Below are 17,260 nucleotides of genomic sequence, written 5' to 3'. Positions count from 1 at the left end.
AGCAAAACTTCAGGACCAGGATAAAAGTATATCAGTTAAGCACTGATTTTCCATTGAATAAATCAATATAATACAATTGTAACTCGAACACACTAGCACAATCAAACAATAGGTAATTTAAATTATGCCAGCAATCGAATGAAATATGTTCATGTTCCACTTGAGTGGGAGTCTCCGTATGCAAATCAGGATGACATTAGCATAAAAAGAGCAATCGAGAATCGGGCTCAATTCAGATAATTTAATACCTGAAATATAATTGGTACATTGCAATGATTAAACGATAATGTACACTCAGCAATTACACACACACAAGTAAACAGACAATTGAAATAAATACGGATATGCAAATTAGATTGGTTTAACAAGTCGTAAAAATGTGTGTTTACTTGCCGTTTTTATTTCTATTTAATATTTTGTTTTGCCACATTAAGGCGATTAACCCGTGAAATGCTTGTGGTTACAATCCAATTTGTTCGGAAACAAAAGATTTAATTGATTTATACTCGCATGACGCCTCGCGTCCTAAACACAATATGATTTGCGGGCTACCGCAAAAAAATTAGATAAAGTTAATTATTAAAAAGAATGAATTCCGTTTGATAAAAAATAGGAAACCGAAAAACCATAATAAAAGCCAGAACTGCAAAACGTCCACAAAGTTACATTTTATAGGCTATTAATTTTTGTTGGAAAAAGTTTAATCTCGTTAGATAAATTAAAAACTTTTTTAACGAATTTTTTAGCAACCCTTTACACCTAACTTTTTCATTCATTCCGCAGCACGGGCAATATGCATGGTTTTCTGCAATCGTTTCGTAAGAGCAGTTTTAAACAAAACCGTAAAACAGTGAACTAAAATCGCTCAGAACAGTTGCAAGCTTTTCGCATTATTTTTGTGTTAAATGCTGGCGGTATAATTAAATGCCCCGGGTCATCGTCCAGCTTTGAAAGCACTTGCTGGGGGATAAACTGGAGTCCACTTCACGGACGACTGACTGAAACGCTTAAACGGATTGTCACGGCAAAGGAGACACGCTTACCCACACTTGTACACACTCGGCCAACTTAACACGCACATGCACACAAATGAACGCCGTAACGTATGCAGCAGATTTTCACAGGATGTGGCTTCGCACAGTCGTGGCGAAAATAAAAGCCCACAACTTCGAAAACAGTTATTTCATCAAAAAAAGGGGTTTTGCTTAAACCAGCTAAAGTGTATACAATCAATTTTATAAAAATGTACATCACAATATTTTATTAAAATATTTTATTAGAAAACTACAATTTTGCCAACAATTGTCCGTAGGTATAGACATTACTGGCAGGCATTGTAGTTGTTGATGATGCTGCCACCAATGTTGTTGTTGTGTGGCTGGTTTTGACTAACTTCCGACGGTCAGCGCAGCCATTGGCAACCGTTTCCAATGCATTCCCATAGATTATTGCATAATTTCCAGAGGGCCAGGACACCCTGACGACGGACTTGTGCGAAATGAACATCATTTGCAAGTGCAGATTGGACCGGGGGTTAGATGGTGAGCTGCTTAGCTGGCAGCCAGCTAATCTTGGCCGAGAAACGATGATAAATCGCCCCGTCCAGCCAGCCATGTAAATACTCCCAGGGGACTGGGTTTTGGCCAGCCAGCCAGTCAGCCAACCTCGTTAAATTTAATTTGCAGTCTCCTTTTAATTAAAAGAGAACAAAGCATCGTTAAAAAATAGTTTGCGCCTGCTAATTTTTAGCATGTGATTTACATAATTCAATTAAAATTAAGTTATGAAACGGGCGCACATTTTGGCCAAATGTTGTCGTTTGAAGGCAGGACTAGAATAGCTGAGAGGGGCAATCCGCTTTGACGGCTCTGGCCGGTACTTCGTTATGCAAATTATGAACGAATTGCGGCCAGGCAGTACGCAGCGGGTTGTGTTTGTTGAAGCGGCAAAAATAAATAGCGCAAAAAGAGAGGAAATGGCTGACTGACAATAAAGGAGATGGTGGCGGAACCAAAAAAAATGATTTAGGAACAGTCGGCAAAAAATAGTTCTTTGACTGTTAAATGTGAATAAAAGGCTTTGGAATAAATTATTTTAGACATAGTAAAAAAAATATTTATCTGTCATACCATATACAATAAATAAATAAAGAATATGGTGTGGTTTACTAAGCAAAAACCAAACTGTTTTCGTATTTAGTAAAAGCTTTCAAAATACATATGAGTTATACCTATTTGCTTATTCAATATATTTGTTAAAATCATGTTTTAAAATATTTAAAAAAAAGCTAAAGTTATTTTAGTGTACGCTTGACACGCCATTGTGAGCAGTATAATGATCCTGCCGGGAGCACTAACAAAGGATTTAAGCGTGAATAGAATTTGATTGCGCTAGTCAAAATAAATCAAAATAAGATTTCCGGCTTACTTTGCAGTACGTTTCTCCCACATACCTGCTCTTCCTGAATTTAAGTTTCGTTCCCAGCTTGACCCAGACAAATGATAATCACGATTTTATTCCCTTCGTTTTTGTCCAACAAATAGCCTGGACAATCTCGATCTTCATCTCCATTGTCCAGCCGGCAATTTGACATGCCGGACACATCGGAGAAGCACTCGAAGTACAGAAACACGGTAATGGCTTGGGCCTATCTGAGGGCCAATCTGCAAACGCCCATCGCAGCCAATTTTCCTTCCTTACAAATGTGTCGAGCACACACACAAACACACACATTGGCGACACAATTTACACTACATTGAGGAAACTGGCTGAGGAAAACTCAGTGGGAAAAATGTAACAACGCACTCAATTACTTTTATTGTCTTACACACGCTCCAAAAATTTCGGGCAACATTAGCCGAATGGGTGGGGATGCGAGTATAAAAACGCCCACTGATGCCAATCAATCTGGAGAAAGCTTTCCGTCCAAACTTTATCGACGCGAAGAATACGCTTTAATGGTTTCTCTCGATTTCTATTTGGCCTTTAGAATTCAACAAATTTCATTACATCAACGGCAAAAAGCACCGAAATGGGGAGAAAACTTTTTCAAACAGCGCCATTGGAAAGTCGACAACAAAAAAAAATGACAAACTTTTTAGCAAGGCACATAATTCACGTTAAAGTTGAAAACGAGGGACCGCATGGCGTATGAGTGTTATCAACGTTATTTGACTATTCGCTGCTAATGCATGTCAGGCAGGAAAAGCAGATTGGGGGGTTACATATATATAGCATGTAGAGGGGAATATGGCAAGGAATCTGTTGCCACAGCTGCAGGTGAAGTGAAAGTTGACAACGCGGTGTCAGCAGAAAATTTCGCTTTGGCCTCACGTAACTAACACGCGACGCCCATGACGCCATGTTGCCGACTAGATCTATGTATATATCTATGTGACTATATGTCCTTGTTGCTGTTGTTGTTTTTGTATTTGCCACTAAAAGCAAATGCCAGGCAAAATGCAAAGCCAGCAGGACACATACATACATCCCACTGCTTGTATGTATAAATAAAATATTGAGCTACATAAATTTAAATTTTGCGCTTTTCGCTATCCCGGTTTTTTAGTCGGTCGGCAAAAGTTAGTCAGCAAAAATCATTGCCAGCAGAGAAAGTAAAAGGGCGGATAGTGCAAAGGATCCAGTCCTGGGTCGCAGTTGAATGCACTTGGCCAGGCAGCAGCTGCCGCCTCTCTTTTTCGACAGGTTTTCTCAGACAATTTCCGACAGTAAAGTTTCCGGTGAAAAAATGTAACCAAACATCAGGGCAGGTTCTAACATACATACACTTGGGAAAAGCAATGTGATCCCCATTTTTCATAGGATAAACACTAATTTAAACATGCAAGGTTGTCAAAAAATTGGTCAAAGTGCATTCTTGCAAACCACATGAAAAGAACAGAGGTCAAACCATCGATTTTCAACAAATTAAAAAATTCAAGTATATTTTCTTTTTTTAAGCGGTAAGAGGCATGCAATTTAAAAATCGCACAGTTATGGTAATACTTATACTAAACAAATATTCATAATATTATAATACGACTAGTTTTTTATAGTGAAAACAAAAAAATATTTATAAACATATAGATGTATTTAGTTAAAATTCCAGAAAAATGTACCTGAATAAAATCATGAGTATAGTTAAGCTTCTTTTTCCTTGTGCACTTGTAGATTCTGTACAGAATTAATTAAAGCTATACCCAGACTTTGTCCAGAACAACTCGAGGAGAAAGGGGGTGAAGCAGGTGGTTGGCCTGCTAATTGCGAAATTAATGATCGGACTGCGTGAACTCAAACAATGGCCACAAAGCCAACAGCAATCGAGTCGCTGAATTGGCAGCCACAATGGGAATCGTCGAGCAGTTGAAAAGTTTTAGTTAAGACAGGAAAAGTTGTAAATGGCAATTAGCCGGCGAGGAAGTTGATATGTCTTAAGCAACGTGTTCGAGGAGCATTCAGGCACGATTTCCCCTTTAATATTTATGGAATCTGTGGCAGCAGAGGAAGTCACGACCGGCACACTTGAACCGCCACTTTGTCGGATTAGTTAATACTCGAAGGGAGCGAACTCATCACTAATCTCAGCCAGCTCATGTTCCTAATTAGCGGAAATTCAATGGCTGGCACATAACGAATTTGTTAACGCGAAAACTACAACGGGGAAGGGCAAAGATATAGCTTCAGTATTAACTCCCAGTCCAAGCCAATGTAATTGTGAAAGCTTTCTTAGGGCCGGGCCAAATCCGTACAACAAAATGTTGGCAACGGCATACACAGAAAGTGATTACAAATGAAGAGCAACAAAGCCGATGCACTGAAAAAAAGATAGCTTTAAAATTCAATAAGAAATTATCGGCTCATAAACTGTCGTATTGCTTTTTTTAACCTATCACTAATCCACTAGATAAACAATTAAGTATTTGTATGTAAATCACTAGTATAAAAAACTAAACAATTTTTAAATGGCTTAATTTACATTACAAGCTTTAAACTGGCCTGTAAATTAATGTTCTTAAAACGATAACAACCACTAATCTGATGGCCAGTTTTAGTGACATTTTTTTCCAGTACCCAGGGATAAACTGGCGATGGAGCTGGAGTTTTGGGGAGGACGAAGCGAAGAGCCCTGTGCCACGAGCACTAATTACGCCCGGCGAACAAATGGCAGCGGGAATGGCAACTGTGGCGACAACGGAAGCTGCAGCTGGCGCAGTCTTGACTTGGTTAACAAAGAACAAGCAAAAATAATAGCACCACCACGCCAGCAACGACAACAACATTATTAACAAAGCAGTGGCTAAGGCAACAGGGCAGAAAAATAGCACAACAAAAATGGAGAATCTCAAATCCGACTTTAAAAATAAATACAAAAACCAGACATAATTTAAGAATATTCCTTGGTGCGACTACTGCATGGCAACTTCTCTCTTTTGCCAATTTCTTTGCTGCTCTATAAGCCGGAAACCATAAAAAAGCAATTCGTTATTAAAACTGCATAACAGAGAGGCAAAATATCCAATGCGAGTAAAGAAGGCAAATAGATTAAGTTCAAAACGAACGGAAAATACTCTAACCGAATTAAAATATTATAGATTATTTTATTAAAGCTTAGAGTGAGTTTGATCATATGATTTCAGCTCTTAACTTTTGAAGCAAATTCAATAGTTATAATTTTATCGTTTTAGGAAATGTTTAATTTGTCGAACTAACCTAAAGAAAAAAAAACAATAATTGCCACTTAGAAAATTAAAGATAAATTAAACAGGGACTTATTTAAACGAAAAATTTATTGTGTAATTGGCTCATTTTGCATGCTAATGTCCCAAAAACACAGTAAGTAACTTGAGTGGCTCACATAAATTCATAAATAATTAAAATTTCTATATAGAAAAGTACGTTTTGCCGCAACAGCACAAACAGCTTGTGTTACCCATTGGAAAGTAGGAGAAAAACGTTGGCAAAATATAAAGCGGCATGAGGAGCCGTACAATGCATATTGATAATGCACATAACAGCCATAAGTAACTGGCATCCTGGCAGACAAACGTGACCCGAGCAGAGCAGGAAAAGGCAGGAAAAGCCGAGGAAAATGTGCGAGCGAGAGAGTGCGTGAGGAGAGGAAGCGAGAGGGCAATACAGATGCCGGTCGAAGCAAATGACATGCAAATAAATGAGAACAAAGGGATAAACGAATGGCCCAAGCCAGTTGAAGTTGGCACTGCATTTGCTATTTGCCATTTTGCCATCGCCATCGCCATTGCCCGTCGTCCATCGTCGCATTTCCAGGCATCGCAAACGAGCCGCATAATTTTTGCCGACTGCACTTTGCGGCCAAGGCGCCGGAAAAGGCCGCCCTGAGCCCACCTCGCCCCGCATTGCCACGATTCTCTGATGGTTCCTGCTTTAATGAAGTATAACGCGACCAAATGAATGGCGTATTAAGCGAACGTCGCCTCCAAAGCCACTGTGCAAAATAAGAGGCAGAAAACGATTCAGCGCAGGTTTTAGTGGAAAATTTTTCGAAATTGATTCCCTTAATCAAAACTATTACTATTTAATAAAATTAATTTGTAAATTTAAAAACTAGTTGTAAATAAATCTACCTTCAACAAAAATGATGATAAACTGTAACATCTATTTTTCAAGTGTTCTAGTAAGCCAAATAATGCTAAACGATACTTTTATACTTTTTTTGCTGTTTAAAGTTGAGGAAAAAGTCGTAAGTTTTTCTTAAAGCTAATTAGTGTTTATACTGTAAAGTTTTTGATGGCTTGTATAGTTTTTACGATGCTTTACAAATAAGAGTGTTATTTTTAATTTGACGACACAGCTGTTCCTAAGACTCTTTAAATAAACCAGAAGTGATTATTTTAAAAGAGATATTTATTCAAAAGACTTAATTATTTTTTTAAAAGTTTCTTGTGCGAAAACAATAAATTTACTTAAGCCAATTATTATGTATTTATTTTCGTCCAGTGCCCGCTTTGAAATGTGAGGATAAATCAAGGTGGACTCCGGCTGCGGCTGTCGCTCCTGCCTCGTTTCCCGCCGTAATTTGTAAGTCGAGTGGGAAACAATATTTTTCCATCCGCCCTGGTGACCCGAGACAATAAGCATAAATAACATAAGCATGGAATATGGCATATGGATGGCATGCCAGCTGTAATAGACAGCGAGTGGACCGGCTGACTGGCAGTAGGAGTCCATGATGGTGCCTCGGATTCTGGCAGGGATCCAAAGACCCAATCCCACCAACCAATGCTCCGCCCGTCTCCCAACTTCAAGGACCTCTTGTTCGCACCCCCGAGGTCCTGTCCTGATTAATGCTTGTTTGTTTGCATGGCCGTGTATCACTAATGGAATTCACATGTTGGGACATGACTGATTATGTACACATTAGTCGACTGATTTGCAATTCCAAGTGCGCCAGTGTGCGATAGTGAGTGTGTCATGTCCTGTGTCGGTCCCAACTTTTCCACTGTATTCGGCCTGGAAAACAATGTTGCAAGCCGCCGTTCTATTAGGCGTGGGCCTTCATCGGCTCACTAACCGACTGACTGACTGACTGACTGACTGGCTGGCTGACTGGCTGGCTAACTGGCCGACTGAATCTACGTGTGAGTGTGGCACGTGTCCTGTCGCCTTGCACCACCACCCACCCACCTGTGAGGCCCAAAGGTCCTTTGCCAACTAAGCACATTATGGAGGATCCAACCCGCGCTAATTGGCAGCCGCTTTTGTGTTCGTCGCCATCGCCTAAAGCAATTTTGCGTGCTCGATAATTTGCTCAAAGCGATACGACGCCAAGTGCAAAGGTGCGGGCTTCTGCACACCCGCACCTCTCAGTGTATTTCCCCTGTAAAGGTGAAAGTTAACGTAAACGTAAGTGCATGCGCTGGGTTCCTTTTAAAATGTTTTAATAAACATGCACGGCAGCCAAGGTTTGCTTAACAAATTGACTCTTTCAAAAGGCACTTGTGAATTCCATTTGCCGGAAAACAATGAGTACTGGCACAGGCGACAAAATCTACATACATATTTTTATATTTATTAATATAGCTGCTATTTTCAAAAAGTAAACGAAATATTGTGTAGGTAATAAAATCAATAATTAAATAAAAATACTGAGAAATGGCTTTAATTTCATTAAAACACAAAACCGACTGATGGCCAAATGCCGAGTTGATCCTTAAAATATTTTAAGCCATTCATTCTTAGAGCCAATAATTCCAGGCGAAGTAAAATAAAGTTTTTAAAGTAAATAAATAAAACACCAAACAACCAGATCAGCTTGATTGAATTGAGAACTTTTGTTTAAATCAAATAAAAATGTGCAGCACGTATGTGCACTGCAAACGTTTACGAACACCAGCTTTATTAAAATCAATTTTAATCTTCTTCCTACAATTGAAAAAATGGCTTGCAATATTTTGGTCGCCTGGCTTTTTGTAACCCATATAGATACGGATACGGTTTTGGAACGACAAATGCAACTCGAAATGCCGAACTATATAAAGCGTGACTTAAGCTTCCAGCGACGTCATTTCCAGCTTAATTGAGCGTGTAACAAGCACAACTTTAGCTTTTAACTTGCACACTCACACACACACACATACGTACTTTGGCAGTGCCAAGGATATGCAAACAAAGAGTTCCAAAACTGTGCCAAAATTCCCCAACCCCTTAAAAAACATATCATCCTGGCAAACCGTGTTTGCGTGTGTGTCTGTGTGTGTGCATCGCGTTATGGTACCAGTATATGTTTTGTCCATGTTTATGTTTGCCGCCACAAGTAGTTGTGTTCAAACTCCTGCAGGACCCACTCACCTACACAAACATCGGGAAACGCACACGTGCGTTTAGTGTTAGTGTTTGTTTGGTATGGGAAAACATTCGGTTGTGGATGGTGCTGATGATACAGCAGCACCTTCGCCCCCACCGTTCAGCAAACTAATTGCCCCCGTCCATCGGATAGAGTGTAATCTCCCACCCTAAATTCAACTACACAAGGCAATATTTTTTCTATTTTTCCTTACCTCCACGTTGCGGAAATCAATCAATTTCCTGCGTAGACTTTGCCATTCTGATGGATTTTTTCGCTCTACGCTCTGTAAATTGTATGTATTGGGTTCTGAATAGTTGAGCACCCGACATTGATTATGCCGGCAGGTGAGTCGAGCGACGAAGGCATGGAAATACTTATATAATTTAATTAAAATTGCTCAGCTCATTGTGTGCCAGGTGGAATGCGTAATCGTTGGAGGCATTCTACCCAAGAAAATTAATTAGTACGGAGAAACACACAATAAAGAAGAAATATTTATGGCCAGCTAGCAATCACAGAGTAATATTTAATTTTTCTGAGCGGCGTAACTTTTTTTTCTTTACGGCATGTGCGCGGTGAAGTTTAATTATTAAAAAAAAAACAAAAGAAAATATCAACATATATTATTTTAAAGTATTGTTGACAGTCAAACACTATTAAATTTAAACATTTAAAGAATATATTGTTATCTTTTTTAGTTCGCATACAATTTTTTCTACTATAGCACTCTGACAATAACAAACACAAAAGGTAGTAAAAAAGTTAATTTGCATTAATGTGGTAAACCTAAAAAGTGATAAAAATATAAGTCACATAACTAATATTGTGCTTTTTGATTACCAGTTAACTGTAAATATTTTTTCATTTTGCAAACAAGTTTTTATGTGACAACAAGGATTATCCATAATAGTAATCACTATAACCAAAGCAATTGAATTCATTCTTTTTTCCTTTTCCTTTTAAGCTGCCGCCTGCCCCACCTGCACCTCCCTTTCCACCTGATCCTCCGTTTCCACCTGCTCCTCCGTTTCCGCCTGCTCCTCCGTTTCCGCCTGATCCTCCTTTTCCTCCTGGCCTACCTGGTTGACCCGGCTGCCCTGCTCGACGCGGTGGACTAAGAATTTCTGGGAGCGAAGAGCCAGGTTCTCTGTATCCCGGCCAAGGTTGCCCTCCATTGGCAAAAGAGCTTACTTCTCGGATACTCCTCTGATTTACCGGCGGACCAACAGGATGTAACTTATTTCCATCAGCTTCACCTAAAGAAAGGATATTTTTTAAGTTAATCTCTGAGAAAGCTCACTTCATAAGTATAACCTTTGTGAATCAAGATAAGACTGCATGCTAATGCCAGTATGTGTACAGGTCGCATCTTTACTGTTGACTAAGCCCTTCAGCAAAGGAAATGCATTTATATAGCAGCTAAAACTTGAGTCACCGATAAATCACTCATTTCACATACGAGCGCTGGCGATAGAAAGTACATTTTACAAGGTAATGTAGTTGAAGTTTTATAGCTAAATGTTCCATCAATCAATAATTTAATCAATTATAATAAATAAAAAAGTTTACAGATAAATCTAAATGAAACATTATTCTTCAATCTTGAATTTTAAAACCAATCACCAAGGTTCTAATAAACATCAAGCCAATTCTATAACTTGTCCTAACGGTAACGATATTTATAAGGAAAACAATTGGGTAACATATATTTATGTAAATCAAAATTCATTCGTGATTTTATTAAAAAATTTGAAAAAAATGAAAAGGAAAATCAATCACCAATTGAGTTTGTAATCCATAAGATTTATTTAGGACTTAAATATTGTAAGAAAAAAAAAGAGTTTTACCTTCATAAACGTAAGCTAATCAAGAGAAAGGTCATGACAGAGTGTCCTTTTAAATAAATCATATAGCCATGAGCACTCCGACTTGATTTTATGGCATTTTTTTCGTCTAGCTTTACGTAAACCAATATCCATTTTCCGTTTGTCAACGCTGCTCTAAAATATTTGTTTATTTTTTCGAAATATGTTTCATGGCACATCAGAGTCTTAATAAATACTAAAAAGCCATGATGAGCTGCTGCCCGGGTACAAAAGCCATCAAATCCGTCCCAGTGCCACGCCCCCCCAGACGCCCCAATCCAAAATTCTGACTACGACGCTGACGAGCTGCTGAGATGGTGAAATGCTGCGATGCTGCGATGTTGGGACGCTATGCTGTGCATTCCCAATGGATTTGCTCGTGCGTGTCGACAAGAATTTCAATTTGCAAACAATAAATTTGAGCAGCCAGTCGCTCCTTCGAGGACGACCACTGACGGGCATGGAACCAAAGGAACCCGCAAAAAAAAATTAAATAAATATATAGAAAAAGTGGAAAAAAATAAACGGACTCCAAGCAATGTTTAATAAAGAAGAAATATTTTGCTTTTCACTTTGGCATCGTGTTGCAAGTGACAGCTGACAATCCCCGCACTTTGTTCCAAAGCCCGGCAAATAGAATTAGATGCCGAATTAGGACTAATACAGCTCTTCAACTTGATTTTATTCCTGGCAGCTGAGGGCTTCCAGGATTCAGGACTTTAAGCGGAGGCGATGGGAAAGGAGCAGACAAAAGCGGAAGCGCAGAACAAAAAACGGAAATGAATCAATTTCCGTGCTGCAGACCATTAAAAACTACAAAGCCGTCCAAAGACCCAGATGAAGTACAGGAAAAAGAAAAACAAGAAGCGGCACAACAGATACAAAATATGGTATTCCGTCTGACTCCGCATGAACGATGGCCCATGAACCCGGAAAGCTGCTCCTTAATGAGATTGTGGTCTGCAGCATAAAATCACAAGAGAATATGCAATATGGAGATATTGAAAATGAATTTATTACCCAAAGTTATTATCGCATTTACCAATAAAGATTTTATACTGAACATAAAAGAATATTATTCATTTTTGATGATACAAATAAATATAAAAATGTTTTCTAAAATAAATAGTTTTCTGTTTTCAGCACTTAAAAAGAAAAAGAAATAAATTTTAAAAATGCTTTCAACAAGAAATCTTTTATATTTATTATATCCTTGATATTTAATTATTGTTTTTGATCGGAAATCATCATAAGATACAATCCAGATTTTACAGCAAGTTTATTGGCTTCTTCTTTGGAGGAGTTCGACAAGTTGTTGTAGATGGTATATATAACATAAAAGAAGCCGAACTCAATCGCTGTAAAATTAAATCATTAAAAAAACATATTTATTCATTATTACGAATAAATTTTACCCATGGTCAGCAGGGAAAGCAAAATGTTGGTCAGTGCCTCGATGACTTCTCCAACAAAAAGTTCGTAGACCCACCAAAAAATAAAGAGGACGTCGAAGGCCAAACCGCAGGCACACCAAATCAACCAAAATGTCATAAGTTCCGGTTTGTTCTGTCATGACAAAATAAAATGAATATATATTTAATGGAAGTATTTTTACCCACCAATGTGATACCTGCTATCATCAGCAGCGTTACTCCAATCCAGACATTCAGCATCAACAAGTAGCCCCAGAAAATCCAAACGTTTTCGTTCTCCGTCAAATGTTTTCTGCTCAAAAGAGCTTAGGGATATTTAAGGTTTACAACACATGAATACACCTTTATTGGCTGCTCTTACTTGGCAAAGGTCTTCTTTGATTTTCCTTGTTGGCTTCAATCGATGCATCTTCTGATTCCTTGGCCAAACGACGTCGACGCAACAAATAACACATAATCAATTCGAAAAACAGCGCTCCCACAATGTCCATCCAGCCAATAGCCACACCAAAAGCATTTAAAGCGTTCATAATGTTTAGCTACCAGTAACCCAATCACTTTCCTTTTAATCGTTAATTAATTTAAAATACATTTTTGATGACAAATTTTGCAGCGCAAGAGCCAAAAATAAATAACTTGATATATATAATTTGGTATATGTTTTTAAATTCACTTGACTTTGTTATGCAAAATGCAGATTTGAATCGTATCAGCGAAAATTGTTGTCCATTATTGGTATATTAAAATTTTCATAAATTTAATTAAAAACTCATTTAAAAATTCATTATAACTAGAATATATTTTCCACAAGTTTATTTAAATAGCTCTTTTGTGTTAAATAAAAGTTTTCACAGCCGGGTTTTTTGAATGTCTATTGTTGTGCTTCTTAAGCTTCCTGTTGCTCCTGTTTGCAAATCTTAAACTGGAAGTGAGATGTTTTAAAAGGTTTTCTGGCACCCCGGGGGATCCTACGCCCGAGTTGCAAATGAGCGCGAAAAAAGTAAATTATATTTGTCAACGGGGATTCCGACGCCTTGGCCCACTCACACAGGGGAAGACTAATGGTTGTGTGCGTGTGAGCTGCCGCCGCACGTATTTCATCCCTGCAAGCCTTTGGAAGATAAATTTATCCCCTATCGTCTAGAAGACACTTCTTAGTCACTTCTGGAAGATAGAAAGACGATAGAACACATTTTACAAAAACAAAATACACATCTATCGCCTAGAAGTCACTTCTTAGACACTTCTGGAAGATAGAAAGACGATAGAAATTTTTGGAAAAAAAAGAAGAGATTTTTATCGCCTAGAAGTCACTTATAAGTCACTTCTGGAAGATAGAAAGACGATAGAACACATTTTACAAAAACAAAATACACATCTATCCCGAAGAAGACACTTCTGAGTCACTTCTGGAAGATAGAAAGACGATAGCACACATTTTACAACAACAAATATACAAAAAAAAAACTATCTCCCAATTCACTTCTGGAAGTTGATAGGAAGATAGTAAAGCAAAGGTCCCAAAAATTTACCGATATTCTGGTTTTACTGAACATTTTTTTGTATTTTCCTTTGACCTGCGTACTGATTTTGCTGCAAAGCGTCAGTTAGTTTCTAGATTGCTGACTTGCCAGTTCAAGTCTGAAAATTGTTAAGTGTTTAAAGATATTATTGCGTCTAACAACGCGTACAATGCCGGAAAAAATGCAGCACATGTTAAGATCAACTATTTTTTTATATAAAGGTAATGCACATCAGTTTCTAAATATGCTTTTCATTATAATAATATTATTTGTTTGTTTTCTTTTAGAGTTTACATTTGTTAAATTTCTGGATGATTCAGAGCTGAAAAATCAAAAAATCTTCCATCAACAGTTCATCGGGTGTACAAGCGTCGAAAATATACAAAATTATATTAAAAAAATATATTAACATATAAGTTATTATATTTAAAAAAAATTAAATTTTTAATAAATATAGTAAAAATATATTCTATTATTTTTTTCCAATTGGGAATATTCTTCTGGGTAACTTCTGGAAGTGTCGCGGAAGTCACTTCTAGAAGTGTCGCGGAAGACACTTCTGGAAGTGTCGCAGAAGTCTCTTCTGGGGGGTGACGCAGAAGTCACTTCTGGAAGTGTCGCGGAAGACACTTCTGGAAGTGTCGCAGAAGTCTCTTCTGGGGGGTGACGCAGAAGTCACTTCTGGAAGTGTCGCGGAAGTCTCTTCTGGGGGGTGACGCAGAAGTGTCACAGTTCTTCCCGACGGACGTCACTTCCGCGATCCGAAAGCGATAGTCGCGGAAGATAGTTTTATCTTCCAGAAGTCACTCAGAAGTGTCTTCCGCGATAGAAAAGGCTTGCAGGGATCAGCTCGGCATTATGTATGTGCATGTGTGTGCTAGTATGTCTCATTTCTCCCCTGCATAAATAGATGCGACAGCCATAGCTGCGAGACTTGGCTGCTGTTTCCGTTTCCGCTTTGATACCCTGTCAAGGGTGTGATCGAATACATAACCGATTTCATCAAAAGCAACTTTGTGAAAGAATAAATAAAAACACATTTATCAAATATTAAATACACATTTTATATCTATTTAACTAATATAAATATCATAAATATATTCAACGAATTATATTTAAAATCTACTAGTTAACAAAAAATAAATGAGTGGCTTTAAAAAACCTTATACATGTTGCTTTTTCTTGATTGTCAAAAATTAAACTTTCAAATATTTTCGCCATGCGTCCATCGTCGCTATTAATCTGGGCCTACGTTATTGCCTGCTTCGATTTAATCAGCGCCGTGTTTTTTTCTATGGTTAGCTTTAAGACAATCTGCGATCGCGTAAGACAGCTGAAACAATCTATAGGTACTATATAAACTCCTCAGAAATATATTACCTCCCTCAGCTGAGTTGGCTGACCATTTTCGCTGTTATTTTTGGCATTTTCTGGGTATCGATGATTCTGATGCTCCTGTTTGGCATTCGTCTGGTATAAAAAATGGCTCACAATCGATGGCTTTGTAATGGTATCTTTCGCTTAATTACAGCGCCATCCGAAATGTGTTCGTGCCTGGATTATCTTTTCCTGCTTTGGAATCCTGGTGGAGATGTGCCTGATATTGTATGCCGTTTTCACCGAGAGTACTTTTCAAGCGGGTCTGATCAAAAATGGGCTGTTGCTGCTACTGGGATTAAGTAAATGGAATATTAGCGAAATCGCATCGGGCATGCATTTATAATAACTTTAATTTTCAGTTGTGGAGTGCATTTTTTTGTATATTGTTTACCGATTTAACGTGACGTTGGCCTTTTGCCAAGCTTGCCATAAAGCCATAAAGTCAAAAGCCGTAAATAGCAATTCTGATAAGGAAAGGTGCCCCGAACCAAATCGCCAAACTCAAACCTATCGATCACAAGGTCAACATTCTAGAAGACCCCAACAAATCCAACATCCCAGAGGAAAAATAGTTCAAAATACACCATCACATCCCATGAAGCTAAGTTTTCTTAGATCTTCTGAAAGCAATATGATGCCATGACTTATTTTAATTTTATAATACTTTATCATTTTATCCGAAAATATACCTGCTAAATATAAAATAATAAAAAATATAATTAATATTCACAGGGCGTTCAGTGCGTCGCAATTGGTTAATGTGAATATGCACACTCCTTGATTTTTTCTTCACTCTCTACCGAGCAAATTATTTTAAAAGGATTTTGTGTTTAACATTGGTGCACGCGTGTTGGTGTGAGTGGTTTCCGTTGGCGTGAAGAGATCCTAAATGTGATAAAAGTTAAAGAGCTTTTCGCCAGACCAAACCGGAGACAAAGGATATTGCGCTTTTATGAGCTCTAATCAAGAACCCCTTTGAGAGACTAAGAAAGGGATTTTTGTTTATTATCATAATTAACAAAATATAAACCAGTTGTATTGAAACCTAATTTGCTCATTTTTTCATTTGTTTTTGAAGCTGTTTGAGAACAGCTTTATCCCTTTTCATACGTTCCTTGGCTTGTTTTTCCATGCGCTTCAGGGCCTTGCGATCCATTGGCTTTTCATCTTCCTCTGAATATTCCGCCTCACTGCCCCCTTTTTCTCGGTCCGGTTCTTTACGTGGAGTAGATGGGGGAGTATGCACAATCATATCCAAATATAAGAGATAGATGATGTACACAAATGTCATTTCCACAGCTGCAAAGTATGAAAGTATATTTTAAGTAGGTAAATAAAATTTGAAATTAATTAAAACTTACCCAAACCAACGAACGGCAGCACTGTGATCTTCACACCCTCCCAGTTAACAGATATGGCCAAAGTCAGTCCATAAAGCAATATTACTCCATCTAGCAGTATTCCCAAACAGGTAAACACCAACCAAAAGCGAACCAATCCCAGTTTCCTTTTATAGATCCCAGATAATAAAATTATGATTATGAGCATCCAGAAGACGGTGAAAATCAGCGCCACCAAAGCGGACCAATGTCCCTGTAAATACCAATATTAAATTATCGCCCCCGAACGGATTACCCTTTAGTCTTACATGCTTGGAATATACCACTCCTGAAATAATTGCGAAGAGCACGGCGGATATGAAGTCCAGCAGGGCGATGCAATAGGCGCAGGGCACTAAATATCCATCAGAAGTTGACCTCATTGCCGGCAAAGGTTCATCACATCACAGCCAATGTCTACTAAATCAAAGCTATAATGATGATAAGCACGTACTAGCCGAGCGAAGGAGGAGGGGACTTGGCTGCCTGTTAATCAATGCCGTTTGATTGCCAAAAGTCCCAGACTGCGCACAGTGGTGCAAAATAATTGTGGTGTGGGAAAATACAGTGAAAAATATCAGAGAAAATAATATTAAATAGTGTTTTAACATATTTCAACTTGTAACAGAGGTGAACTTTAAAATGCGATTGCTGTAATGTGTAATATAATAAATATATTTTAGGATTATTAATTTTGATGTTTGGATGTATTTTCAAGCGCAAAGAGATTGGGATAAAGTGTATCAAACAATTCTAGTCTTAAACCATGAATTTGCAGTTGTCTAGATTGAAATATAATTTGCCAAAAAACCAACATATTTATATAGTTCATAGTAATTTGTATAACTTTACATTT

At 38.0% G+C, this 17,260-nt stretch overlaps 4 protein-coding genes across 5 annotated transcripts; 1 reads left to right on the top strand and 3 right to left on the bottom strand.

Moving 5' to 3' along the window:
* Positions 1 to 9,485: 9,485 nt before the first annotated feature.
* LOC108089700 (PE-PGRS family protein PE_PGRS5) lies at positions 9,486 to 10,201 on the bottom strand. Its single transcript, XM_017188048.1, has 2 exons — positions 10,139 to 10,201; positions 9,486 to 10,080 (listed from the first exon to the last, which is right to left on the bottom strand). Exons 1-2 carry the CDS (start codon positions 10,191 to 10,193, stop codon positions 9,722 to 9,724), a joined length of 414 nt encoding a protein of 137 aa, XP_017043537.1. The 5' UTR covers positions 10,194 to 10,201; the 3' UTR covers positions 9,486 to 9,721.
* A 1,664-nt stretch (positions 10,202 to 11,865) lies between these two features.
* On the bottom strand, positions 11,866 to 12,734 carry LOC108089705. 2 transcript variants are annotated; one of them, XM_017188051.1, is made up of 4 exons: positions 12,484 to 12,734; positions 12,309 to 12,427; positions 12,105 to 12,255; positions 11,866 to 12,047 (listed from the first exon to the last, which is right to left on the bottom strand). In XM_017188051.1, exons 1-4 carry the CDS (start codon positions 12,650 to 12,652, stop codon positions 11,914 to 11,916), a joined length of 573 nt encoding a protein of 190 aa, XP_017043540.1. In that variant the 5' UTR covers positions 12,653 to 12,734; the 3' UTR covers positions 11,866 to 11,913. The 2 variants fall into 2 exon arrangements, with proteins under 2 accessions (XP_017043540.1, XP_017043541.1); XM_017188052.1 differs by having other exon boundaries at positions 12,309 to 12,414; positions 12,484 to 12,596.
* Positions 12,735 to 14,873: 2,139 nt separating this feature from the next.
* On the top strand, positions 14,874 to 15,672 carry LOC108089713. The gene is made up of 4 exons (XM_017188061.1): positions 14,874 to 14,969; positions 15,035 to 15,118; positions 15,177 to 15,324; positions 15,385 to 15,672. Exons 1-4 carry the CDS (start codon positions 14,940 to 14,942, stop codon positions 15,666 to 15,668), a joined length of 546 nt encoding a protein of 181 aa, XP_017043550.1. The 5' UTR covers positions 14,874 to 14,939; the 3' UTR covers positions 15,669 to 15,672.
* Positions 15,673 to 16,009: 337 nt separating this feature from the next.
* LOC108089707 lies at positions 16,010 to 16,895 on the bottom strand. Its single transcript, XM_017188053.2, has 3 exons — positions 16,674 to 16,895; positions 16,387 to 16,618; positions 16,010 to 16,324 (listed from the first exon to the last, which is right to left on the bottom strand). The coding sequence occupies exons 1-3, from the start codon at positions 16,785 to 16,787 to the stop codon at positions 16,080 to 16,082; spliced, it is 591 nt and encodes a 196-aa protein (XP_017043542.1). The 5' UTR covers positions 16,788 to 16,895; the 3' UTR covers positions 16,010 to 16,079.
* Between the last annotated feature and the right edge of the window lie 365 nt (positions 16,896 to 17,260).

Source organism: Drosophila ficusphila, unplaced genomic scaffold (genome assembly GCF_018152265.1).
Source record: "Drosophila ficusphila isolate 14025-0441.05 unplaced genomic scaffold, ASM1815226v1 contig_106, whole genome shotgun sequence".
NCBI lineage: Eukaryota > Metazoa > Arthropoda > Insecta > Diptera > Drosophilidae > Drosophila > Drosophila ficusphila.
Note: the sequence above shows the minus strand (reverse complement) of the source record. Positions and strands in the feature narration are given on the sequence as shown.

Bases quoted from the DNA above. Each gene is read 5' to 3' on its own strand.
- LOC108089700 (XM_017188048.1), bottom strand. From the start codon at position 10,193: ATGCGACCTGTACACATACTGGCATTAGCATGCAGTCTTATCTTGATT. The intron at 10,081-10,138 runs GTTATACTTATG...TCCTTTCTTTAG, and splicing joins TCTTATCTTGATTCACAAAG to GTGAAGCTGATGGAAATAAG.
- LOC108089705 (XM_017188051.1), bottom strand. From the start codon at position 12,652: ATGAACGCTTTAAATGCTTTTGGTGTGGCTATTGGCTGGATGGACATT. The intron at 12,428-12,483 runs GTAAGAGCAGCC...AATATCCCTAAG, and splicing joins TCAAAGAAGACCTTTGCCAA to CTCTTTTGAGCAGAAAACAT. The intron at 12,048-12,104 runs GTAAAATTTATT...TTAATTTTACAG, and splicing joins GCTTTCCCTGCTGACCATGG to CGATTGAGTTCGGCTTCTTT.
- LOC108089713 (XM_017188061.1), top strand. From the start codon at position 14,940: ATGGTTAGCTTTAAGACAATCTGCGATCGC. The intron at 14,970-15,034 runs GTAAGACAGCTG...TACCTCCCTCAG, and splicing joins TTAAGACAATCTGCGATCGC to CTGAGTTGGCTGACCATTTT. The intron at 15,119-15,176 runs GTATAAAAAATG...GCTTAATTACAG, and splicing joins TCCTGTTTGGCATTCGTCTG to CGCCATCCGAAATGTGTTCG.
- LOC108089707 (XM_017188053.2), bottom strand. From the start codon at position 16,787: ATGAGGTCAACTTCTGATGGATATTTAGTGCCCTGCGCCTATTGCATC. The intron at 16,619-16,673 runs GTAAGACTAAAG...TGGTATTTACAG, and splicing joins GAGTGGTATATTCCAAGCAT to GGACATTGGTCCGCTTTGGT. The intron at 16,325-16,386 runs GTAAGTTTTAAT...CATACTTTGCAG, and splicing joins GCTGCCGTTCGTTGGTTTGG to CTGTGGAAATGACATTTGTG.